A 26,454-nucleotide genomic window follows, 5' to 3' on the forward strand; every position below is an offset into this window, starting at 1 on the left:
GATTTGACTGTTCTGCCTCTAGAGAAGGCAACATTTCACTACTGGGAGAGTTGTTTTTATTAGATCAAAATATTAGAACAATGGATATAACTTAGAATCTTGCTGTAGGTTATTCCTCAGAGCAGAAATATTTTCATTTTTTTGCTGGGGTCTAATGAAAAGGCAGAATAATGAATAACACTAAAAAATATATATAATATTGGTTTCATTGAGTGGGAGTGAGAAATGGGATGCCCTGACAATTTGCAATTTGAGGACATGGTAAAGGAGACCACATTTTCTTTTTCTACATAGAACATTTATCATATTCGTTTGTTTATTTATGACACACACACCAAAAAAAAAAAAAAAAAGTCCATGCAAAAATACGTCATTGGAATTAACAGTTACAACAGCCTGTGTAACTGAGTGAAAGGGATCTCAAAGGAACTAGCATTAAGAATATGTGATCTGTGATCTGCAAAGAAGGTGAAGTGAGTTTATTCTGAAATCAGGGTCTTCTGGGCAGTTGATTAAATGTTTGCCCCAGTTTTTCATGCTGTAGAAAACCTGCTAATTTAACAAACAGATAACTTTAAAGAGAAATAAGTGAATGAGATCATCTACCCAGACATTATACAGTATTTTTTCAAATATTAGATCATGTTGATTTGGATGCATCTATGCATTTCCAAATTGAACTTCATATGCAGATAAATAGTGCATAGATAATAACTGTCTCCTGTTAACGTTGGAAATCAGAGATGAGAGAAAAATCTGTATCATCATTTAACTTATCCTGCTGATAGTGTGGAGATGTTTTTTTAGAATCCCCAGAGTTTTTTTCCCAAATGTTTTTAAATGACTTTGTCAATTAAATCAATTTTGATCATTCCTTTTGACCGTGATCTCCGAAGTGACAGATGTCCTTGATAAAGTCCTGCACAATTTCTCTGCAGTTTCACCCTTCTCTCAGATGACCCTAGTTTCTCTTCCAGCATGGTGTTTATGCAGATATCAGGCCCTCTTAAGCATTGCATACACTGGGAAAGCAACCAATGATGAGTCAGTAGTGGAAAATATTTAATATGGGGAAAACAGATTGCAGAAGCATTTGAGAAAGTAAGGCTGAGATTGATGATAGTTCCCGAAACAATAGCAAGGCAACTTAAACCAGTCTACACCAACATTTTAGCATGTTCCATACCAATTCAAGGAACCAGTTTCTTAAAATGAACTTCTTTAACAGTCGTGTCACTACAGACCAGACTGTACCTGTCTGCTAACAGACTATACATACTTTAGTGTAGATTGAGTGCCTGGTAAATCAGCCTCTTGGCTCCATCCTAGATTTTGCTGCCTCTCTTGGAATGTCTTCCACTGCAAAGTACTTAATTTAAGGGGCTTCAAGTTCTTCGTCATGCCCTTTTGTACATCCGGACAGTAATACCAGTATCTTTTTTTCAGGCAAAGTACTACTAGATGGAGGCAATGCCTAAGTAAACACACAAGACATATATTCTCTTATCTATCTGAAAGAGAATCTCTTCAAAACACAGATAAAACAAGATAAACCTTCTTCCTCTTGTTGCTACTAAAGGTGGCATCCAATAAACCTAATGAATGGTGAGATTTGTCTGAAGACCATATTCTGCTTTGTGCTTGGGATGCTTCTGTTTGTAGTCACTAGAGAGCAGTGGCTGTGCATTCTAATATACTGACCACTGTTAGACATCCAAATTTCACTGAAAGCAAGAAGTGTTTTTGAAACATATGGTGGATGTATTAAGACAATTGTCTCCCTTTCTGTCTGCAGAACAGCCAATTCAGTATGCCCATTCCACTTTTGAAGATGGAGTTGCAAAACTGACTGTCCAAGATGCCTTACCAGAAGATGATGGCATTTACACCTGTCTGGCTGAAAACAACACAGGACGGGCATCATGCAGTGCTCAGGTCACTGTTAAAGGTGAATACTCAGCTTCATGTAATTATAGCGATGATATCTGCCACAATCATTTAAAACAAACAAACAAAGAGTATTAGATCATTAATGAAGGTGGTTGTAAATATATTCCATGTTTTTCTTAGCTCTTCTCTGCAGGGTTGGTTTTCTCTTCTTCGGAGATGTGTAAAACTTAAATGTTTAGGGACTGTGAAAAATAAAGTTATATGTATGTTGCAGGAAAAGGTATTCATGTTCTGATATTACCAAGAGCAGCTTAATGTGGTAGAGAGCAGTGAAGCTAAGGTCTGAAAGAAGTATGTCAGTGTAGGAAAGCACTGTCTCTGCTGAAAGAAAAGAGTGCAGTATTAGCAGTATCACCCATCAGGAAGAAAGTGCTGGCACCACTTTTGCTTGAACGGAGTTGTCTCAGAGAACAGGGCCAGGGACTTCAATTATGGCAGCAAATGTCACTGTTCAGCTACCAGGAGTTATGAGAGAGAAAGATAACTCTGAGGAGGTGTGTGTTAGCTAATTGGAGGAAGCATATCTCCAAATGAGCAGAATTTTGGTAGTGTAAGTACCAGAAGAAGGACGTTGTGAGCAGTTGAGATGATCTGTCATCCCTGAAATCTAGGAGCATCTTCTTTGCAAATATCTATATTTCAATACCCTCAGTGTTGATTTGACATGTTTCATTTGTCTATGAATGACCTAATTCTGCACTATGATCTGGACAAACCCAATCTAAAACAACAGAGATCTCATCTTGTCAGAATCCCATGGATAAATTGAACAGTGAGAGGTAGTATCAATCAGCACTATTTTTATTATTCTTATAATCTCACATGGTATCAGGTTATGCAGTTGTATTGTTTTATGGCAGCAGATGATCAGATTCCATCTCCCTCTATACTCAAGACTGTATTTAGTATTTGTCATCTGCATATTATTTTTTCCCCAAAGTTATAATAGTTTGCCACTGCCTGTCCAACAGACAAATGAGTGACAGCTGCCAAGGGAAGTATTCCATTTGTCTAGGACCAAATAATGCCTGCAGCAAATTAGTGCATGTATCTTAGTGGGAAATGTATCATGATGCCTGGGATCCCTGGATTTGTCTTGGTTTGCCATTGTTCTGTGGTGTTTGTCTTCAGCACTTCAGTGATATGCCTGCAACTATTCAGTCTATGTGAATCCACTTAAAACTCTAGGCAAGCTGAAAAATGAAAACAGAGTAATTGTGGTAAATCTACAACTTAATTTCTTGATTACAGAATTGGAAATGCAGTACCTACCCCACCTCCTCAAAAAAGGCATGAAGTAAGAAAACATCGACTTCAAATAAGCCTGAAACTATGTTCTCAAATACATTCTCAAAACCATCATTTATAATTTCTTTGATGCATTTCGTCTGCATTAGCTAAGGGGCAACTGAGAGAACTGCACCTCAAGGGAGCAGTCTTTGACATGGGACCTGCTGATTCTTCACTGGGACACAGAATCAAAAAAGACAACCCCTTTCTCACTAATAATTTGTGAGTTATTTTAGGGTTGGCATACAATGCTATTGTTGGAGCACTTAGTGACCTAGCCTTTCCCTAGGTTTCTGTACTCTTCTGAGCTATTTCAGGCCATTTAGGCTCTGTTGCACTGATTTGGATTCCTCTTATACTTTGGCTAGTCTGGGGCTCAAAAGCTGTAATGCTACAGTGACTCTACTATGGGGAGTTAGTTCCTCTGTTCTGCATCCTGTTCTGTTTTCTGTGAGTCATGGAGTGTGGAGGGACAAAGAGGAGCAGAATTAAGAACATGCGTGACAGGCATGTGTTTAAAGCTTTTACAGCCTTAGCTGTGCTCTCCACTTCCTCCCTAAAAGTCATTATGTCCTTATTGCCGTGAGGATTAGAGTAACTTTCCCTAACACTCAGATCAATGTGGATTTCCCTGACAGAAATAGTACCAAATTTAAAATCGTGATTTCCAAATCTCTTATCTGTTCATATATTTCCATCAGATCCTCTAGCAAACACTTACTGGTTTTAGGCTTCTTTGAGACCCTGAATGCTGCAGCTAAGGCTTCTCTAAACGCCTGGCTTTTGCAGGCAGATTACAGCAGGAAATCCGTGTACATGGAGGAAGAGAGAAAACTTCATAAATCCTCTCCTGACCACACACTGATTAGTGGGAAAAAGTCTGTACAAGTTGTTTCTGAATTGTAACTCACCTCTTCTCTTTTGTCTCCCAGATGATTTAAGGTTTTCAGGTTTTATGAAGTGTTCAGTTTGTTCATTCATAGCTAGAGCAATATTTTCCTTTTGTACCTGAAATGTAATTTGTATTTAATCCAAGACAGAATTAATCTTCTTGACATATTATCAATATCAGACCAATGTCAGAAATCAGCTTCTTTCCAAATCATCACTCTTGTCTTTATTGTTATTTATAATTGTCTTTTCCTTCCTTATTACTAAGCAGGATAAATTCTGCCTTGTGGCCAGCAACCTCAGTCCTTCCTTGGTTTTGTATGAAAAAAGCTGAAGACATTTAGCCATTTGTAGGAGGCTTTGGCATCTTGTTGGAAAAATCCCACACTTCTTATGGATGGTGCATTAAGAAATGTATTGGTCTTAAAAATTAAACAAATTCAAACTAATCATTCTTGTGAAGATCACTTAAACAAAGGCAGGCTGACTAAAGGGACACTAGGTAGTCTCTGAAGAAAGTAAGTTAATCAAGGTGAAGCTAATTCTGGTCTTGTGAAAGGCTAAGTAGACTAAATTGAATCCTGACAGTTGTCTTCTCTGTGATGGTGGTTTCTTAAAGCTGAAATGCAGGACAGAGATGAGCTCCAGAGAATGAGCAGCACTTTTTTTTTGAAAAAGCAGCCTAGAAAATATCTTCACCATCAGAACGTTTTCTAACTGAATTCTCCAGTGAGAAGCGTGCACTGGATGAAATGCTAGATTAATTAGTCTAATGCAAGAAATCCTGAAAGGTGAGAAACAGTCCAGATTACTCAAACATTGTGACAGACATCCCTGTTCCCACAAGAGTATCATTTGTCACTCTGAAAATATTAGATTTTTTTCTTCACTCAGACTTATACATCATTTTCCATTCACAGCAAAATCAAAGTTTGAGAAGCTTTGGGGCTGATGTGCAAGTTTTTCTGTAAGCTTTTAACTGCTGTATGAGTGACTGAGTTCTTGCTGTTGTTGTAAATTTTAAATGTTCAGGTTACCTGAAATGTATTTTCAGTGATTATATACTGATGGTTATCGTAGACACTGAGGTTGAATATTATTATTATTCAGCTTTTTGTCAAAGTCTTTGACCTTTTAAACTATTTTTTTAATTAATAGAAAAATGTGCCAAGGAGAGGTTAATTGACTTGTCTGTACATATAATGAGTCGGTTAGAGTGCTTTGCTGTAGCTGTGGCAGTTGAAGTATATGGACAAGATGACAAGTGGTAATAACTGGTATAGTTGGAATTAAGGCCAACTCCGAGGCACAGCAACCGTTCTTCAGGTCTGTCTCATACCTCAGATAAGCCTTCTGATATGTAATTGTCTCTGTCAGTTAACTATTCACTGACAAGGAACCATAAGTAAGACCTACCTGTAGCAAAGATGTGTCAAAAGGATATTTAACCACCTGACATCCACACCAATTCCTGGGTGTGCTACACAAGATTACAAAGGTGAGGGAGAGCAGGAAGAGGGATGGGACAAATGATGGGATCAATCTATAATTGCGCTGTACAAAATTAATACTGTGTGTAGGAAGCTTTTTTTCCTTTGCAAACAGAGTGTGCATGTAAGAGAGGCAGTTATTTAATTTTTCCAGTGTATCAAGCTGGAGTGCTTGTTACATGAGGGCTGACTACCAGGAGAATGTCCTTCTATCTTACAGTTCTGCCCAGCTGTAGATGACAAACAAAACATCTGACCTACTGCAGCTCTTCTTTCATCATGTGGACTTCTTGAGCCTCCTCATGCCAGGCAGAAACAGCATTGATTTTAAGAAGGAGTGTGCAAAGCCTGGCTAGCGATAGCAGTAGCACATGCTTAGAGCTAGGATAGTCTGCTGGGCTCTGTTGCTCTGCAGCCTCCCAGAACTGTTTTGCTGATGCTGCTCTTTTGTATATTGCTTTCTTCAACAGAGGCCTAATGCTGCCTCCCTCAGTGAGCAAACACTACTCAGCAAATGCTGCTGCTCCTGCTCATTGGCTCTTGACCTCATTTCTTCTTCTCTGCCAGCACTGCACTTTCCAGGTTTCACACCTGTTCCTCTTTCTCCCCAGCCACTTTCAGTTCACAGGGTTTTTTTGTTATTTTTTTTAGTGCAGCCTCCCCAGCATAAATATCTATGTAGGGAAGCTAGTAGCCCTTGTAATCCGATTACTGTAGTCATTCATTGATCATTGGACAAGCAGATTAGAGTCACCTGAAAGCCTGTCAGAGTCCCTGCTCTAGTAACCAGTTTATCTGAGCACTGAAGGGAGATGTTATCTGGAAAACCGCTTTATTTTGTTCCTGTCACTTTTCTGTCTGGTGTGAGTGGGACTGTAAAATATAAGCAGGTTGAAGAAAGGCTTTCAGGTAGGAGTCTTTTCTTCCACTCATTAGAGACATTGTCTTTAGGTCATGGGTTATTTTCCTTTCTATCTCAGAATGACCTCTCACAGATAGTTATCTTCTAAAGAAGGTAATCACTGCAATAAGCAACCTCTCTTTGAATCCTTAATTGAGAGGATACAGCTTTCTTTCTCAAATATTTCTGCCTAAATTAAGTGAAGTGTGTTGTCTTACTTGCTGAGAGTGATGAAATAATTGTGACAGTTTTTCAAAGCCAATATTTATTTGAAAATAATTTGCTGTATTTGAAGTGTAACATAAATATAAAGAACTATAGAAGACTTTCCAAAATTCAAGAGTCTAGTCTTGTTAAATGTCCAGAAGGTATTCCAGACCAGTAGCCTGGTGGAATTACTTGGCTATGGAAGAACTGGTTTAGAGCACTAAGTGAAAGCAAGATTTTTTTGTTACTACATTGAAAAGTCAGAGGTAAGCTGTTGTAAGCAGAGTTAATATTAGCTATCAAAGAAACTGTTCCAGTACTTTCAAGAGTGTCCTAAAGTTCTTGGTACAGTACTCTACGTGGGTCAGTAACAGCTGTAGTCCTTGTAAGACTGAGATGCTTTTTTTTTTAATAAATTGCCTTCTTTCAACACCTCAAGACCAAACATGAAGCACAATGCTGGCTAGAGACCAAAAATGAGGGACAAAAGCAAAACATGTGTGGAAGTTTTTAATGATATAGGATTTGTGCCATCAATATAAACAAAGATCTCTAAAGACAGCTTCTTGACATAAACCATTTCCAGAAAAAGCGGAACCAAATTTGGATGCAAATGAGGGATGAGTGATTGCAGAATGAGCAAAAGTTAAATGGCAGGAATTGTAATAATTTTTTTTTATAAACAAAGAACAAAGCTGACAGAAAAAAAAAAAAAAAAAAAAAAAAAAACAATAATAATTTCAAAAGAAAAACAACAAGAAGAAAGCCCCCTACATCTGATGGTGTTCTCAATTGTGAACATTTAAGTATTGTATGCCAGAATGACAGAAAAAAGACGGTTTTGTTAACAGTCTTAGGAATGGCCCTATGTTGGTCCAGGGGTAAACTCCCAATTTGGATTGCCAAATTCTATGATGTTCCAGCTTTAACTGAAGAGTGGAAGTCGTCAAAAAACATATAAATCCTGTTAACTGAATATACACCTGAGTAACTTTGAAAGCATGGATATGATCTTACCCCAGAGAATGTTTCCAAAAGCAGCTGATATGGATTAGTTAGTGGGAATTCAGTCAGGCATCAAATTATCTTATTGAATTAGGCTGACTGCAAAACCTTACAGAAATCATTGTTGCGTTTCTTCAGTTTAGTCTTAAAAACTCATCAATGTGTTCTTTAAGCATCTTACTGGGTTACAGTATAGATTCTAGTATTATTATTCTAGGTTATTATGGACACCAAAACTGAAAACAAAACTCCTCTGAGTGAACTGACCAAACAAGAATCTCATGAATTACATTTTCATTTGCATTTCTTTCATAGTGCTACTAATTTTCTGAAGGAAAACTAAACAGAACAACAAACAAATAATAATATTATTTGTCCTTAGCCTTTTCTCCCAGATGAAAACATGAAGAGGGTAAGGTTTCTTTCCTATGTGCCAAGTCCAACCTAGCTGTTGGCAGGGCACTTCCACTAGGCATAAATGCTTGTATGCTGCTTAGACCCATCTTACCTTCTGCCCTGTCTCAGCCAAAGACAAGTACTGACCCTGGAGAGCAGATGTCATGAAACTACACTGTTGTGGACAGATAGTAGTGAGAAGTATCCCATCCTTGTCCTACTACAAAAATGTCATTTCTTACTGAGTCAAGAAGAATTAGCAGAAAGCCTCTCCCTACAAATACAGGTCCCCATGCTGAATATTAGCAGGTCCTGCCTTGTCTTCAATAATTTTGCAAGTCTATGCAGTTCTCTTGTCTGAAAAGGCAGAATTGTCCACATAACAGAAGCAGCATAACAGGGTTTGTAGTATGAACATTTGGGTTGCAAAACGTACCTATCTAGGCATATATACCACTCTAACACCTGTTTTCACACTTCTTTGTAAAATGTAATTTTGTCAAATAATGATACTTTTAGAGGTATAAGGTTTTGATTTTAGAAATTGGAAAAATGTTTGGTACAGAGAAGTTAAAGCACTTTAACACAGGTTACTGTGTAAGTCCTAATGAGCAAGTCATTCCTTTGAAGTAGAGGAAAGGAACGGAGCTTCTTTTTAGTTGGACCTTGCCTCAACTACAATTCCACGGACACACTTTGCCTTTTTTTCAGGATAATGTCTTAGTCTTCTGTTTTGTTTAGTTTTCCAATATGAATTCATCAAGAAGAGACAACTGACCACAAACAAAGCCATGCTACAACAGCTCTGTTGCTAGAGTGAATTGACATGGGGAGGGAAGGGCTAATGGGGCTTTAACTCTTTGTTAGTGCCATCCTCAGGGACACTTGCACTTTATGTGACTTGTTCCTGTTGTGCTTCCATTCCATTTCTGCTCACACAGAGCCTGTGCTTTTTCTAATGATCAAAGTGGTATCTCAGCACTTCAATATGCATTGCAGTTAAGTTAAATTCTACCTGTGTGGCCAAAGAGAAATTGACACTGGACATGCAAAGGTGAAATTCTGCCTAGCTGGATGCATGTTTTCACTACAGGGCTAACCTGGGTTGATCACGCGTATACAAATCACCTTTTCTGCAGTTCTCCTTGTCAGACTGGTATAATTACGTTTGCAGCAATGCTGTATTAGTGCAGATATTGGAGTGAATTTCTAGTGGACTAGCTAATGTTGGGGAATTTATTAGCAGAAGGCCAGCTGAGCTGCTGTATAAATGCATTTGGTAGATGCACACACTCTCAGGCCTTCCATGGAGTTGCTGTCTGTGGCAGTGACAAAAGAGCAGCAATCACTTGACGTAAATAACTCACAAACATTAGTCATTACTAAGGCAGATGGTTCTGAAGGCAAAAGCAAACAGCTCTTTGACTGCAAAAACTTCCAGTGAGACTGTCACTGCAGATTTGGTCTGCTGACTTTGAAGTGCTCTGCAGTGAACCCAGCTGGCTACTTTGTAGTCCTCAGCAGAATAAATGGAGATTTTTGACCACGTTTCTCACAAATAATGGGTCTTACTGGTATTGTCAGCCTTTTGATAGTAGAATTTCTAGGGTGACGTCTCTTTCAAATGCTGTGGGCTGCAGAAGAAACTGAATAGACAAAGCAGAGGTTAAAATGCTGAAGACCTGCTGACATCCCATACAGAGAGAAAGACTCAAAGAAGAAAGAATGTACACAGAGCTGCAGGAGAGGCTGGATGACTATCCTGCAGTGCTGCAGTAAAATAAATAGATTGCCAGGCTGGATAAAGTGGAACTCAGCTTCCTTTATATATCCCTAACCACCCTGGCTAATATAGGCTTAGGGCATTGTTAGTCTGGGGTTAATAATATTTCTGTGCAATGCGTGCAGTGCATAGCACCCAGTCTGTAACTACAAAGCATCCCCCAAGGATATTTAAACCTTCCATGTACAAAGCCCATTTATAACTGCAGAAATAGATGTTGGGACTTAGATATGTGAAAAACACTGCTAGGTCATTAAACGTCTAGTTCTCATGACCAAAGTCTGCAAAATGGCATACCAACCTGTGATCTTTAATAAAGGAGAAATGTCCCTGCATGTCTCAAGTGTATAGAGGTCTCATTTTTATTTTTTTTTATGCCAGTATAAGCCAAGTTTGCGATTCTTGGAAATCTTGCAGAGCATATTTTTACCCTATCACTTCAAGGCTGAGACAAATGAGATGAGTGTCCTAATATCCATTTTCTGCCTTGTTTAAAAAAAAAAAAAAAAAAAAAAAAAAGTATTTTTTGGAGATGTTAGCATTGTTAACGTGAGATCTGGTAACAGCTGGATTTATTTACACTGAGAATATTTGGAGGTTTGGAGAGGTGAAACTCTTTTCAAAATGACTAATTCATCTGGCCAGGCTGCTTTACAGCTCTGTCTGTATGAATATGCATGAATCTGAGTTTTTCTTTGAAAGATTTTAGTGAAATCTGCTGCTTCTCTCTCTGAGCTCACTCACATGGAGAGCTCTTTGAGTTAAGCATTCCCCTCAGCTCAGTTGACATATTAGCCTCTGAGCCAAAATGATATTTAAACACCATAAATGGTAAATGTTGCTGAGGCAGTCCTTTTGCACGGCTCACGCTAGGCATTATTTGGCAGTTAACCATGTGATTCTGGCAAACAGATTCCTTGAGTATAATTAAATCTCTCATAAGACTAAACAGCGTGTTTGCAGTGTTCTGAACATAATGCAGCAAACTTTCTATTCTTTGCGTGTCCCTGACCTGTAACCAGTTGTAACCCTGATCCTCTGCAGCTGAGTTATTGCATTGATGGTGTATATGTTCAGGGCTGTAGCTGACCCTGCTCGAGCAGGGGGTTGGGCTAGACAGTCTCCAGAGATCCCTTCCGTCCTCTACTTTTCTGTTATTCTGTGCAGTGTAAAGCATGCTGAAGTCCTGATATTTCAACAGGAGATGTCAGCATTCTGCAGCTCATATTAATAAGTCTTCAGTACCTCTGGACAGGCAAACAAGCAACAAAATTTCTTAGGATAGACAATGTTCATAAATTGTTAACTGTTTTAGCTAGAGGCCATGGAGAACCCAAATTCAGTCTTTGGAAATCTTGAAGTTTGTGTCCTTATCTGGACTTTCTGCTTCACTCTAGCTTCAATAGCAAATCCAGGAATTAAAGCGCCATAGTGAGGCTACTGACTCATTTTTTTCCTTCTGTGTGTATAAATTTATCTTTTACCTTAGTAAGTAAATAGTTGGTTGTTACTTGCAGGTATATGTGTATGGTACAACTGATTCGTAGCGAACTAACTTCAGAGCAGCATGAATATTCCACTGACTTTTTCTTTTATGTATACACCTTCAACACAATAACCCACCTCTGCTTATCATTCTACAGTACAAATGTTTAAAGTTCTGTTCAAGCACCAAGTTCTGATTCACTAGGTCTAGGTTTTTAAAAATTCAAGTGTATTTTGGCTCAGGCCCATGGCTAACATTAATATTAGTCTTGCAGTAATTTCCTGTCTGCAGATATGTGGAGGTTAAATTGATGCAAAGTATTTTTGAAATTGTGGTTTAAGAAAAGACAAAGAATAGAAAAGCATATTTTTCACCTTAAAGTTCTATTAATAAAGTTATAAATAAATATCTGATATTGTATCTGTAGAGGGATTAATTTACTATTGATTGCACAAACACAGGAGAGCAGTATAAGAAATGAATGGAAAGTTTTGCATGTGAGGCAATGTATCTCTTTACCATTGCCTTCCAAATATGCTGAGAATCTGTCTTTTTTTTTTTTTTTTTTAAAAAAAAAAAAAAGGAAAGAAAATAACTGGAAGGGTCTGAATTCTCCTTAATCTCTGTGGATTTAATGCACTAAGCATTTTTTCTTTTTTCTCTAAACACAGATTCAAATGCTTATTAGAGTGTCTTTCTAATAAAAAATGAACCCTTAGGGGTAAGGCAATACTATAGGAAAAGCCTATATTACACTTGCTTTGTAGGAAAACATATGTGGGTATATAAGGTAGTCTTTAAATGCCTTGCTAACTATTTCTGGTCTTCCATGCTAAGAACCAAGCTCTTTTGAGTGGCAGATGTGGAGTGTCTTGTTTGTTTCCCACTGAGCTGTGCATCTTATTACTTGACATTTTCCAACATTCATGCATATTAAAAACCAAGGAAAGGCAAAAAAAACATAGGAAACATATAAGTAGGATCATTGTGGTGGCCTTTTAAATCTATCATCTTCTGTAATGCCTTATCAAATGCCTGTTGAAATGACAAGACACTGCAGCTCTTCAGAGACTGCCCCAGCTGGGCTTATGCATTATGCCAGACCACAGCTCTGTGCAAAGAGCTGTTAGACTTCTTGAGCTCGTAATTTTAGTGGAGCCTTTGAGAATTCAATGCTCTATAATCAGGCTTTGAGAAAATCACAGTATTTTTTGTATTATCTTGCCTGATTTGACCTGCGTGAAACCAATAGTTGTGCTTAAAAATTGTGACTTTTTATAAGCTACTGCAAAATAAACTAGTCGCAATCTGAAAACAAGGTATTGAGATGTATCTGTTATTTATCAAGCCCATGCTATCTAGTGCTTTCTGGTGTTTCTCACAAATTGCTTTGGCGTGATCCGCATAGGGTGAACTCCCTGCAGCAGCAGAAGCTGACTGGGGAAAGGAAGAGGAAAAAGACAATTAACTACTCAGGGTAGAAATTTTTGTGGTCACTATGATGGTATTGCTATGTGTTAACTCTTATATTCCTTGTTTTCATTCTTAGAGGTAAACCTACTCCTAATTAGAAGCAATAAGAAGTAAGAGTGGTGGGGGAGATGCTAAATGGCTGTAGGTGCTTAGAGTGCATTAGCATAATAGGAAGAGATCGGATCTCCTCTATTTCACATCCAGTTAATTAAGCTTGAGGGTGGGCAGGCATATAGCAAAGTCATGCTCTCAATGTCAATGTCAGACAATTTTCTTTAGGTTCTGGATTTTCTTTCTGGTGCCATGCGTCACATGTCTGCAGTTTTGGCTGCAAAAATATGCCCACAGTATTGTAAAAGAGGATGTGCTCTTCTTTGGTTTGTTGTTGTTTTGTTTTTTTGTTTGTTTGTTTCAGTCAGAAACATAGTGGCTAGCAGTACCTGAGTTTGGAGTAGTAATGGTGCTTTCTTCTTTCTTTTCCTCCTTGTCTGGGATCTGCAGCCAGATGAACATTGTCTGCAGCTCAGTGAATGAGTAGTGTCTCTCTTTTCCCAAGTACCCTCCAAAATCAATTTGATTTCTATTTTTCCAAATGATCTGTAAAATTTAAGAAAAGCTTACATACATTGAAAAAACTATGAAAATGTACACCAGTGCTACCTCATGGTAAAACTGTGAAATGTTAAAGCCATTGTCAGAGGAGAACTGAGTCACTGCATGCTGCTATGTAATAAATTATCAACTAAAAGTATTTACAAGCCTCAGAATTTGAAGATAGTTAAGATTCAGACCTTGTAATTTGCCCTTTGCGTGATTACATCTGAGAAAATGCAGTGATTTTAGACTAAGACTAAACAAAACTAAATAACTTATCTAAAACTAACTCTGGTGTTTTGTGTAAAACATCTGCTAGAAACTCAAGTTGTCAGTAAATCAGTTGGTTTATATTGTTTGTTTGTTTTGTTGTTGTTGTTATTGTTTTTCCTAAATCTAGAAGTTTACAATATCAGATCTTAAGGAAGAATTGTTACATGAAATGAGCCCCTGTGCTTTCTTAATGAACAAATAGTGTTTAGGGACTAGAATTTAAATATTTTTAATTGTTGCTACCAGGTGAAAAAATAGTAGACAATTTTGGTGATATTCTGCCTAAATGATTTGTTAGAATAAACATAGGCTACTGACCAACATGTACTATTGAACAACAGTAGCATAAAATCAGATATCCTATTAAATAAAAAATAATTAAAAAATAACATATATATATTAAAAAAACAAACAAACAAACAAACAAAAAAAACATGTAGGGGTAGAATGCTTCTGAAGAAAGTCTGTTCAAGTTGCCATGGAGTCAGTCCTTTTAGTCATGTATTTATTCTGTCCTGAATGCCACACATTTGAAAAGGAATACAGGTTGCCTTAGCCATGACCAAGCATCTAATTTCCCATATGATGCTGACTTGGGTGTAATTTATAACTTCTTAGATATTTTTGAGCTTTTAGATGCAGAAGATTACATATCTGTTGCTGAAGAAATGCCTTCACTGTTCCAATGCTCCAAAGAATATCAGCAATAGAAAGGGAACTATTTTTATTCCTGCTCTGTAACAGGTATTGAGAAATCATGTAGTACTTAAAGGACTGGACTAAATCTAACAGTGTACAAGTTTGCAAAGGTAGGAATGTCTTCAGAAAGGTTATGATACAATAAAGTTGCTTTTGTTTCCGTCCCTGAGGTGATCCACAGGTTTTCAATATTTCAGACTTAATAATCAATCTTAATGTTCCTCTGTGTAATTATATTCAGTTTCCCCTGAAACTTATAATGAAATAAGACTGTCATCTCTTTTTCACCTTATATGGATTTCTGCTTCCCCTGACAGGTCTGTTTCTGTTTAAGGTACAAAGCAATTTTCTGCAATGCATTGAAGTAGTGAAGGAATATGTGCTAATATTGCTTAGTCCAGTAGTTGTAAGTAGCAGTTTCCCTGAGTAAACAGTACGAAACTTAGGAATATGATGAACCACGATGGTTTATTAGTGCAGATGGGTTTGACCCAACTTCACACGTGTTTTCTGTACAGTATCAGTATCCACAAGCAGGTACTATAGAATGCACTGAGACTGATGAACATGGTTTAAAATCAAGCTTTTCAGACTACAAAGTCCATAACACCAAGCTCTGAGTGAGTCTCAGTCAGGTCCCATATTTCCATTCTCACATGCATCAATGTCTTGCTGCTCAGTGCCAGGAAAAGATCAACGTAAGCCAGAAGGACAAGATTTTGGCTAGAAAAACCTTTGCTAGAGAGGAGGAAAAACTTCCTCTCCAGGCAGCTTCCAAATTTACATAGAGCTCAAATAGCCCTGGGAGAAGCTTAACTTTTGGCCTCCAGGAAGTTCAGTGGACTTGTTCAGTTAGGTGCTTTCAGCTTCTTATTGTAGGAATATCTGTTTTTTTCCAGTCTGGCACTTTGTGTTACTGTAATACTGTTTAGGATGATCTCGATATACCTTTGAAAATGTTGAGGGTAGAAATAAGCAAAATGAAGTTATTTTCATGTATGGACAGAAACTCGGGTTGGCATTTTAGAGGTAAGACGTAAGAAGTCTGAACTCAAGCTAAACAAAACAAAAAGTGTATCCAAGTGACCGATAAATATTTATGACTTCCTACATTTGGTCATGATCACTACTTCGTCTCCAGAAGTGTCTTAGCTCAGGTTTTTAGAGCAGAAGTATCTTTCCTGGTCTAGTGGACCATATAGGACACAGTTAAGTGACCTCGCATCACTGTCTCTTAATACAAGGTGGAGAAAAACATTGCAGGTACTGGAAATGTATCACAGCTAGATTTTATTTTTAAGGGTCACTAGTTAACTCCAGCACTAGTCACTTGATTATATAGCCTCAAGAAAAAGAAAAAAAAGCCCCAATCCAACAATTTGTTTCATGCTGTGTGTTTATAACTTCAGATTTCAGACTTTCCCATCATCAATCAGTTGGCTAAGTGTAACGCACAAGAGGAGTATGCTAAACTTTTCAGCTATTCTCAGATCCATTTGACATTGACCATCTAACAGACTAACTGGTTTCTAGTTTCATACAGTGGCAAATCCTATATTTGTGTGAGTTTAAATTTTTAACTACTCAATGAGAGTAGCAGCTTGTTACTTATTTTAAGATTTTTATGTGAAGCTAGCACTGGTTAAAGGTATTGATTTGTTGTTTACAAGTTATTGTTCTTTGTTTTTTTTTCTTTTTGTACCTGGGCATGTGTACTTCTGGGAAATGACTGCAAACTTCTTTGTGATATTCAATCATATGTGTTAATAATGACTTAGGAAGGTCTCTGCAGGAAAGACAGTTCTATTCTGATTTCCTCTCTTCCTGCTTGGAGCATTGGCAGAGAAAACAGCTGTATTGGAGTGGCTTCAGTGACGTTGCCTTGTGAGAACTGAAACAAGACCACTCAGTTCAAACCAGTTTGAACCTAACATCAAAGCTTGTAATGAAAATTCCAGTAAGAGATCACTTTTTTTCTCTTCTTGACTTCACAGAAAAGAAGAGCAGCAAAAAGGCAGAAAGTGCACAGGCTGTCAAGTTAAACAAGACTTTTGCACCCATCTTCCTTAAAGGCCTGACTGACCTCAAGGTAATGGATGGAAGTCAAGTGATAATGACTGTGGAGGTATCAGGTACGTAGACATAGAACAGGATTATATAAATACCTTCAGTCCTGCTGCACTTTTTGACATTCTCCTCTTCTAGCAGGTGCCTTTGTATTTGAAATAATATTTCAAGGAACTAGTTTTTAAAAAGTGAAAACTAGGATTGTTCTTCAGGGTGCATGAACATTGTTTGGTGTTTGGCTGAGGGAGCTGGGCTTGTTCAGCCTGGAGAAGAGGAGGCTCAGGGGTGACCTTATCGCTCTCTACAGGTACCTCAAGGGAGGCTGTAGCGAGGTGGGGGTTGGTCTGTTCTCCCACGTGCCTGGTGACAGGATGAGGGGGAGTGGGCTTAAGTTGAGCCAGGGGAGTTTTAGGTTAGATGTTAGGAAGAACTTCTTTACTGAAAGGGTTGTTAGGCATTGGAACAGGCTGCCCAGGGAAGTGGTGGAGTCACCATCCCTGGAAGTCTTCAAAAGACATTTAGATGTGGAGCTTAGGGATATGGTTTAATGGGGACTGTTAGAGTTAGGTCAGAGGTTGGACTCGATGATCTTGAGGTCTCTTCCAACCTAGAAATTCTGTGATTCTGTGATTCTGTGATTCTGTAATATGTTCAGACCTGTACAAGTGTTTCTTTACTGGAATAATCATCAGGTCGTTATCAAGTCCTGATGAACTAAAACTAAATCTCAGAGGACTTGTAATAGCCTTTGTTTTGAACAGGGCAAGACCGAATTCCTGTCAGCTGAGGTAGGATTAGCACTGCAGGAGAGAGCAGTCCTGGTATGAACTTTGATAATAGAAACCCTTGTCAGCTACCTTAGTGGTAACTAGAAATCATTTCCCCTCCCTATTGTATACATGCTTCCGTTATTCATTTGCATTTTAACTCTAATAAGACAGAACTGTTCTACATTGCACAGCATCAGCAGAGTTAGTGAAATTCCCGAAAGTTTTGAAGATGCCATTGCAGACAGGTGGCAGACAACAGCCAAACTTGGTCATCTTATTTATTTTTTTTGTTTGGTTGGTTGTGTTTTGTTGTTGTTTTTTGTGTGTGTATGTCCCTAATTTTCGTTCTTTGCTATTTCTCAGCTAACCCACCTCCTGAAATTATCTGGCTGCACAATGGGAAAGAAATCCAGGAGACAGAAGATTTCCATTTTGAGAAGAAAGGCAATGAGTACAGTCTGTACATCCAGGAAGTATTTCCTGAAGACACAGGCAAATATACCTGTGAAGCCTGGAATGAATTAGGAGAAACTCAAACGCAGGCTACATTGACAGTACAAGGTATAATGTTCTTCTCCACCTTAGGAAATGCAAAAAGGAAATAATTCTAATGTGCTGGAGGAGTGTCTATTTAAAGTAGATGAGTGTTTATAAGGTCTGTTGTGAAGGATACTAGGAGTTTTCAGTCTCCACATCTGAATTAAAAAGGATATTGAGCAGAAGCAACTTTAAAAAAATGATTTCACTCTGGAACATTATGTTACTATTTCAAAAATGCATTCCTGAGTCCTATTCCTAGGGACAGTGCAAAACTTCTGCTAAATGCAGCTTCAGATTATAATTATGAGGCTTACTTAGCTATGGAATTAATGTAAACCATTTAATGATGTTTTTCTTTCTAATTAAAGCACTGACTATTTGGAAAAGCTGTCTAGGAGCCAGGTATTTTAACATTAGCGAGCGAGGAACACATGATTTCTGCAATTTGAGAACTGCATGCAGAAAATTTGGCTTTGAATCTCCATGTATGATGTAAATCCCACAGTAAACACTGAAGCACCTCCAAACTTACCTTGACTTGTGTATTCACTACCTTCATGACACTAGACTTTGTCTAATCTTGCTGTAAGCCAACTATTTTCCCATAGCCATTACTACAAATAATTGGAGATTGATAGGAAGCTCTCATTATTTTTAGCATCAAGGATCTTAACCCCAGGATTTCAGCAAGCTGTGCCTTGAGGGGAGGGTCTGTAGTCTGTTGTCATTGTCTGCTCTGAATTCAGACCTGTCCTGAGGTCTAGCCTTAGAGTCAGTGTTATATCTTAAATGCAATTTTATGTAATTCCTAATGATTTATTACATGATCTCTGAACTAAACAGCAGTCAAAGTAATGTTAGTTGCCCTTAAAGCTATTCGTACCCGTATTCTCTATGGACAAATGTTCAAGATTCCTTTTAGGGCAACTTTAAAGTCCCTTTGTTTTGCCCTTAATACAAGTTTGGATTGAGCCAGTAAAGTGCCAAGTAAATGATTAATTTTAGTACTAACACAAGTGACTTCCAAAATTAAAGCCTGGTTTATTTTCAGGTTAAAAACTTACACCCTGTATGTTCAAAACAACTTTGTTTTTCTTTTTTTGCTTCACCTGAAATTAATTTCAAGCTTGGCATTTTCTCCTGATTGTAAATTCTGTTTGTAAACTACAGAACCTCAGGATGGTATTCAGCCCTGGTTCATTAGCAAACCAAGATCAGTGACGGCAGCTCCTGGGCAAAATGTCCTTATATCCTGTGCCATTGCTGGAGATCCTTTCCCCACCGTTCACTGGTTTAAAGATGGGCAAGAAATATTGCCAGGAAAAGGGAGTGAAATCCTGCAAAATGAAGATATCTTCACACTGATTTTGAGGAATGTGCAGTCTCGACATGCAGGGCAATATGAAATTCAGCTCAGGTATGTTTGCTGTGAAGTTTATTCCATTGGAGCAATTAGTTATATTTACCCTCAAGCTGAAGTTCCCACCTGAACAAGAGTATTCACTTCTATCTGCACAAAACAGTAGAGTACTAGAGGAACTAAATATTTTGGAGGGATGATAAGATGTAATCAAACTACAAGAGGAAACACAAGAGAGGACAAAACAGTATACAGTTTCTCTGGGGATCTTGAAAAACAAAGCTCTGTAGTATCACTATGGGAAGTGATTTGAGTTTCTAGCAAGGGAAAACACAAACAACATCTTGATTTTACAGTTCTTGTTTATCATTTTTAGCATTTCTCTGAATATTTGTAAGGATGTCTGCTTTCCATGAAACAGCCTGAGCAGGAAGGGCCATTCCACAAGATCATATGGTTTATAATTTAAGAGGAGAGAGTACTCCTCTGCCATTTTGGAAATGTTTGAATTTTATACAGAAACTGGAGTCTCCTTTTTCTGTCATATCTTTGAAATGAGGCACCTTCATGCTTTGAGCATCTTGCCATCCTAGAAAGTTTGGAAGAGTTGTTTTAAAATTTATTTTATTTATTTATTTTCTGGTAAAATAGTAGTCCTTTAAATCAAACATCGGATTTGCTACTGCTTTCTTTCTAGAAGGTGCTGTCATGTTTTTCTATTTCTAATGGTGAAGGTTGGACTTAACAATGTAATTCCTGTGAGGCCTTAGAAAACCAAATGTACAACTTTAAACTGATGTTATCATTCTCTGCTATTTCTTGTGCATAGATATATCGCCTTACTTGACTAATATTCATAACCTTTTATATTAAAATTTATCTGACCATCATGGACAATTGAATCTATTACCCTGGAAGAAAATTATCTGCTCTGCTCCACATGTTACTTTTTTAGGCCTTGCTGGATTGTCCAGTAGACAGTTTATCCAGATACCACCCAATATCACAAAACATTACTGTTGCAGTTCCTCATCACTTGCACTTGCCCTGTTTTATTCTGGTTTGTCTTTTTTTTTTTTTTTTTTTTAGCAATTAAAAAGTTATCTTTGCTTCATATCCTTCAGATTAGTATAAAATTTGAAAACTGAGTTGTATTTTATTTTCTTGTAAATAAATTAATCTCATCTTCCTAACCTAAGGGAGGGGTAATGTATTTAAACCATTTAGCCCCTAAACATTGAGTTTGATTTTGTATAATTATTGTTTATTTTCCAACTAGTGTCAGAAACGGAATAAAATTATTGTCAAAATGATGGACATGTTACTGCATACATATCTAGTCCTAAAGTATGCTTCCATAGGCTACTACAGGCAGCCACAAAGTAGCCTCTGTATATTTTGGTATTGTTAGTTGGACAAGATAATCACTTTTCACCAGAACAGGGAGTTTTAGAAAAGTATAGCTGTTTTAATTTCAAGTCTTATTACTAACTCTTATGTAGGTAAAGCGATATGCAACATGACCTTTTTGCAAATAATCTCTTTAGTAGATTTAGACCCTTTCTACTATTTGTAATAACTTGTGAACAGACTCGTTACAGAAGAAGTGGCTTGTTCACGATAAGCTAAGGTGGTCAAGGGCATGTATAATACTGATTTGTGAAGGTTATGTCTACATACATCCTTGCATCTAAGAAAAGTCTCTTTGGAGATCAGTAGTGTTTCTAATACTCAGTATGGGATTAGCACTGGCGGGACTAGAAAAGATGGTTCAATTGCATTAAGGTTTCTAACCTTGCTAACAGGACAGGGCAAGCCAAACTGTGAGTGTCACTACCTTCTACTTGTATGTATGTTGGTGGTTTCACTTGAACTGAAAGAGGATGAGGTATTTCATCAAAACTTCATAGATGAAGGAGGAAAAAGAAAGAGATGAACAAAGAAGTGCCAAGAAAGCTTTGTGTAGGACTTTGATGTGGCTGTCTTGAACAAGGTTGACAATGATTCAGTGTAGCTGATGATTACCCTGGCCAAATTCATCAATGAAGACACTTGTCAAAGTGGAGAGAATGTTATGACTGTACAATAGAACAGGCAGTATGCTTAGATAAGAAATTATTCCATAAAATTATTGGAGGAGAATTTTTTGGGGGTGGGAAGAAGTAAAGCAGTAGCTAGAAGAAAACACAGCTGATTACATGCTAGTTTCAGTTATTCCCTAAGCCCTTTATGAGATAGATAGCAGGGGATCCCACAAAGATCTGTGCATTCATGCTGTCTTTTTCTAATCCATAATGACCAAAGCTGTGTTGGAATTAGAGCCAGGAGAATGCTGATACCTCTTTTTACCCTGCTCTCATTTGTAAAAATTCTGCTACAGTTCAGGGAACAGAAAGCCATGTGTTTTTAGGCAATTGCTTATTGCTTATGAATAACAGAGAAGTAACTGCCTCAGGAATATTCCAGGAGCCAAATGTCAGCTGTATAATTTCATGTTTGCAGCAGAGCTAAAATAATTTTCAGCAGCACATAATCTTGTCTAAATAGCTGTTGAACTGCTTGCATTTGTCTTGAATACTTGATTGAGAATAGTTTATATATTCAGGAGCAGTCTTAACAGTACCTGAGAGTAGGAGAGCTGCGTTTAGTGTCTTTCTCTCAAAAACTCCTACAAAGTCCATTAAAAATATGGAATAACCAAGAAACCACAAGTCAATTCAGAGAAGAATTTATACAGAAGTTAACAATACACAGTGGGATATTTTTAAACATAATCATTTTCTCTTCAGATGAAATGTGCAGCTCCTTTCATGTATTAATTTTAGAAGTATGTTGCATAGCTGCTTTCAGGGAGTCATTCCTTCTTCAACTCCCTTACTTAGTCTGGGCATAGTTTCATACCAGTGTTAATTGTTTTCCAATTTGTTTTCTCCATTATTCTTAAGTCCTAAATTCTGTCCTAGTGTCTCCACATCTTTTGTGTTGGCTTCTCACAAACTAAAACTCTGGTTTCTACAAGTTGGGTGTGATAAAGGATTTTCCTAGTTAGTTCTTTTTTCATCAGAGTGAACTGACAAGGGTGTGTGGCCCAGCATTATCCCAGTGTGATCCATCAGTGACTGCTGGTTGGCTTTCTCTCTTTCCCTCCCTCAGCATCATTTAGGATATGTTCTTGCTTTGTCTTTTGCTGTATAGCAAACTGCTAAGTCTGACTTCCAAGAGGGCTGTCATTTTAGCTGCTCCTGGTCCTTGTTTTAAACCTACACATACCTCTTATTCCTATACATTTCAATTTTTCATTTCAACTCTTTTAATAATGTTTCATTGAGCCTGTTATTGCTCAGACCTCCAGAAATGGTGTTGCATTTAAAAAAAAAAAAAGTTTCATGCCTGCCAAATGCCTGTCATACAGTTGAAGGACAAGAAATTGGTCAGAGTCTCCATGAAACCATCACAATTGAAATGGGAAATAGCAACCTGTTTTTATGCAGAAAACCACTGAAATCTTTTTCTCTTCCTGTCCACTGCATCCTTCTAATGATGCTAGCATCGGTATCCTTTTGTCCCGGTGTGTTTTTCCCATGTTCTTTCAGTCAGTGTGTACGTTGTAAGTACAAAGATAAGCAAAGAAAATGGAGTACTGGACTGAGACTGAGGTTGTTGAACAAAACCTTCATCTTCATAATGGCACAGGCAACACTAGAGATTTCAGAAATCCCCCTGCAGTTCCTTAAATAAATCATCTGCCTTGTTAACCTTTGTCTTCTCTGAAGCTGAGTATTTCTCTTCTCCTCATCTATCACTTTCCATAAAAGCTTGGTTAATGTTGATTAACCTTATTTAGAGATTTTGATAATGTGAATAAAATCAGAGGTAAACATTCATCCTATAAATCACTGGTGCCTCAAATACTCTGCATTTCAAGTTATATAAAATGTAGTTGTCAGATTACATTCCATTACGCCACAGTAAATATGGCTCTGTCTTTGTGTAAAATACTGTTTACAAACCTTGTTATCAATACATTGTCTATTTTTAGAAAAAGAAACCATGACCTATTCCCATTCTATTCTCCTTCTCAATACCCTAAAATGCAAATAAAATGAGTAATTTTTTCCAAGCCCTAAAGTGAGGCAAGTCAGTGGATCCTCTTTGAAGTCAATAGATCTGGTCTGTGTTCTGTCAGCTAAATTGGTGAGCCAGTAGATTAGTTGTGTTCTTTGGGGTGAAAGCTTCCTGGAACTTGTGTGTTTGTTTCTTTTGGGGCTTTCTACCTCTTTAACTACAATACAATGAGATTTTGCAATACCTTTGTATTGCAAAATCTCATTCAGAGGCTTTACAGTTACCTGAAAATACCAGCTATAGCTAGGGACCAAATAATTTACTATTCTCTGTTTGTTCTCAAAAAATATAATTTACTTTGCAATACTTGTTTCACACTTCATAGGTTAGTAGGAATTTTCAGTGTGTCCTCACGTTGTAGTTAACAGTGCATACCTTTTTTTCCTCTTCCTCTGGAGAGTGACTCCTAGGGACACACAGACAGTAAGTCTCATCTAAGGTTCAGTGGAAGTATTTGAGTAGATTCTGCCAAGAAACTAGTATTTCAAGATACTTTGAACATAAAAGCCGTTCCAGGAAAACTGATCCCACAATAGGAGATGGAGCTATTTTTAAGATTGCTTCAGGCCTTCCAGCTGAGGCTTTATTTGTGTGTTTTTGTCATTGTTATTGTTTGTTTGTTTGCTTGTTTTGCTTTGCTTTTGTTTGTTTTTTTTTTTATTCCTTGACATTTTAAAGTTAAATCCTGTGCATGGGCATTATACAGAACAATCCTGCAAAATTCAACACTTTCAGACACATCTTTGTAACTACTAAGCATAACTTTTATTTATGTCTTATATTTTATTCCACAGTAACAGAGCCACTGAGATTTGTCTTTGACCAGGGGGTTGTTGATAAAATCCTAACACAGAGAACCTCATGATACAGAATATTGTTATTGCCAAGACTCAAAACAGCAGAGACCCGAAATACTTGCAGTAGTGCATGTATACCACAAAGCTCTATTTTTTTTTCTAACTGTCCCTATTTATCTTGCCTTGCCTAAATTCTGAAATTGCATAAATATTTACAAAGTTTCCAGAATTATTCTTGATTGAATTTAGCATCTAAATCATCCAATCCCTCTTAATTTTTCTTGGCTTGGTTCACTTTTTCCATCTTATGAAGGTGGGTCAGTGCTAGTAACTTCACTTTTTTAGACTCTGCAACTGAATTCAGAAGACAAAATTATGTTGTCCCTTCTCCTAATACCAGTAACTAAACTCCCTCTGATTTCAATCAAAAGCAGGATTTGACCTGAGAAAGTTATGTTTTTGAACAGGGACATGATGAATAAGAGGCATACTCAAGGTTTATATCCAGTGGTCTAGTTTTCAGCCATTCACTTGAATCAGAAACCTTAACTAAGATCAAAAAACTACCTTTTGAATCATTTGTCTATCTAGGTACTTCTACTGTTGCCATAATTCGTATGTGTTTCCCAAGGTTTTAAAAATAGAGAGAACAAAATGCTCTCCTGCTTTCTTGCTCCCTCCTTTATTTTCCAAACCCTGTGAAAAAAATAACTTAGTTTAAAAAGGTCTCCCTTGCCTTCCTTATTTGTTTCTTTGTACATGTGAAGACTTTGCAGAGGGAAAGGTGCACTGCAGAAGTGGGTCCTGCAGAAATGCCATTATTCTTCACAGTTGTCAGGGTCACTTCAGTACCCCTAGATTCATCTCCTGGGAGAGTGCTGTCTCTGTTACTTTAACCTCTCCCACTGGTGACATAATTCTTGTGGGCAAATATTTTTGCCATACAGTCATGACAGAAGCTGAGCAGTGGTGCCTCCCTATCTGATGAATGCTATGAAATGTCTGTACTTCAGCTTGCATGGTCTCTTCTCCTTTGACAGCTTTGGATTGTTTTAAGTCCTTAAGAGAGAGTAGTTGGGCTCTAGGAGACTTATTGGAGGTATCTTAGAGTAAATGAGCATCCTGTTAATAGCCCAGCATTACTTAAGCAGTTTCAGAGTGCTTCCACTCATCTTAAAAGCTTCTGAGAATAAGGGTAAAGGAAAAAAATAAATCTTGAGTTTCAATATTTGCAAAAGGCAGCATTTTGAAATGAATCTGGACATTGTTTGAAGACAACACTGGTATCTTGCCATTATTCAGTGTCAATCAGTATGTTGGGAGGAAGTGACACATGCACTTCTTTCTATTTATCTTGCCTCCAAATGGAGGTCAAATATAAGAGGACGTAAGAATGGCAGATCTCCAGCATAGAACTGACTTAAATGCTCCCTGCACTGACTTGGCTCCTGTCTTGCCATTTGGACAGTTTCTGTTTGGTACTTGGATGTTCTCTAGCCTTTTGTATTGAAGGAAATTAGGGTTATGTCTTTGAGGGCTGTTCAAATGGATTGGCATCAATAGCAGTTTCTAGTGTACATAGTCTGCATTTCTGGGGGTACGAAATGTTGAAAGTATTTCTATGACTTCTTGTTGTTAAGGTCTTAAGGTCAAATAAGGTGTATTCCTACCAGCAAGTCCTTAACTTTTCAGTCCAGTAACTTTGGTCAGCCTCCGCGGTTTCTTCTTGGTTTTAAAGGCTTGATTTCACACTGTGCTGACCCATTGTTTAATTATCTAAAGCAACAGAAAACAAGGGAAATCCATCTGAAAAGGTGATGGCACTAACTGCTAGTATAAAAGTATAATCTTTTGCTGCATTTGTGTTAATACCCTTGCATACTGTGTGACTCCATTGCAAGTTGCAAATGAGTCAAATTATAGCTTAGTCACCCAAACAGAACAATACCTAGGAATCCATTTCTCTGGGCTATTTAAAAACAAGCCAATCAATATATGTATGGTAAATTAACAGAAAGGCACTCCCAAGTCCATGTTTTAAAATTCAGAGCAAAATAGGCTTAAAGGTGCTCTTATTTAACAAGAGTCTTTTGAAAGGTGATCAGAGTTGGGAAAAACTGCATCTCTTTCCTTCCTCCCCCAAGATCACAAGTCCTTTGCTATGTTCAAGACATGTTTTCAGTAACAAAAAATATTTTTGTTAATAAGAAAAATCATTTGGGAGTTTGCAGTCCATTTGTTAGTTTATATTGGGAAGAACAAAAGTGTTCTCATTATTGAAAAATATCTCCAGTCCTTAATCAATTTAAAGGAGTAGGTCTGTGTGTTTTTAATAGTATTTCAGAGAAACAGTGGCA

General features: G+C 37.6%; 1 protein-coding gene across 7 annotated transcripts in view; it reads left to right on the forward strand.

Annotated features, from left to right (window-relative positions):
- The window catches only part of MYLK (myosin light chain kinase), a gene marked incomplete at its 5' end in the record, with an annotated part of 144,274 nt that overhangs the window by 41,565 nt on the left and 76,255 nt on the right, over positions 1-26,454 (forward strand). For all 7 annotated transcript variants that reach the window (XM_084288744.1, XM_084288746.1, XM_084288745.1 and 4 more), the window contains 4 exons: positions 1,796-1,948; positions 16,433-16,570; positions 17,639-17,836; positions 18,986-19,232. In XM_084288744.1, coding sequence (XP_084144870.1) covers positions 1,796-1,948; positions 16,433-16,570; positions 17,639-17,836; positions 18,986-19,232 — 736 coding nt within the window. The remainder of the gene's footprint in view (positions 1-1,795; positions 1,949-16,432; positions 16,571-17,638; positions 17,837-18,985; positions 19,233-26,454) is intronic.

Source organism: Netta rufina (assembly GCF_964035555.1).
Source record: "Netta rufina genome assembly, chromosome: 6".
Classification (NCBI taxonomy): Eukaryota; Metazoa; Chordata; class Aves; order Anseriformes; family Anatidae; genus Netta; species Netta rufina.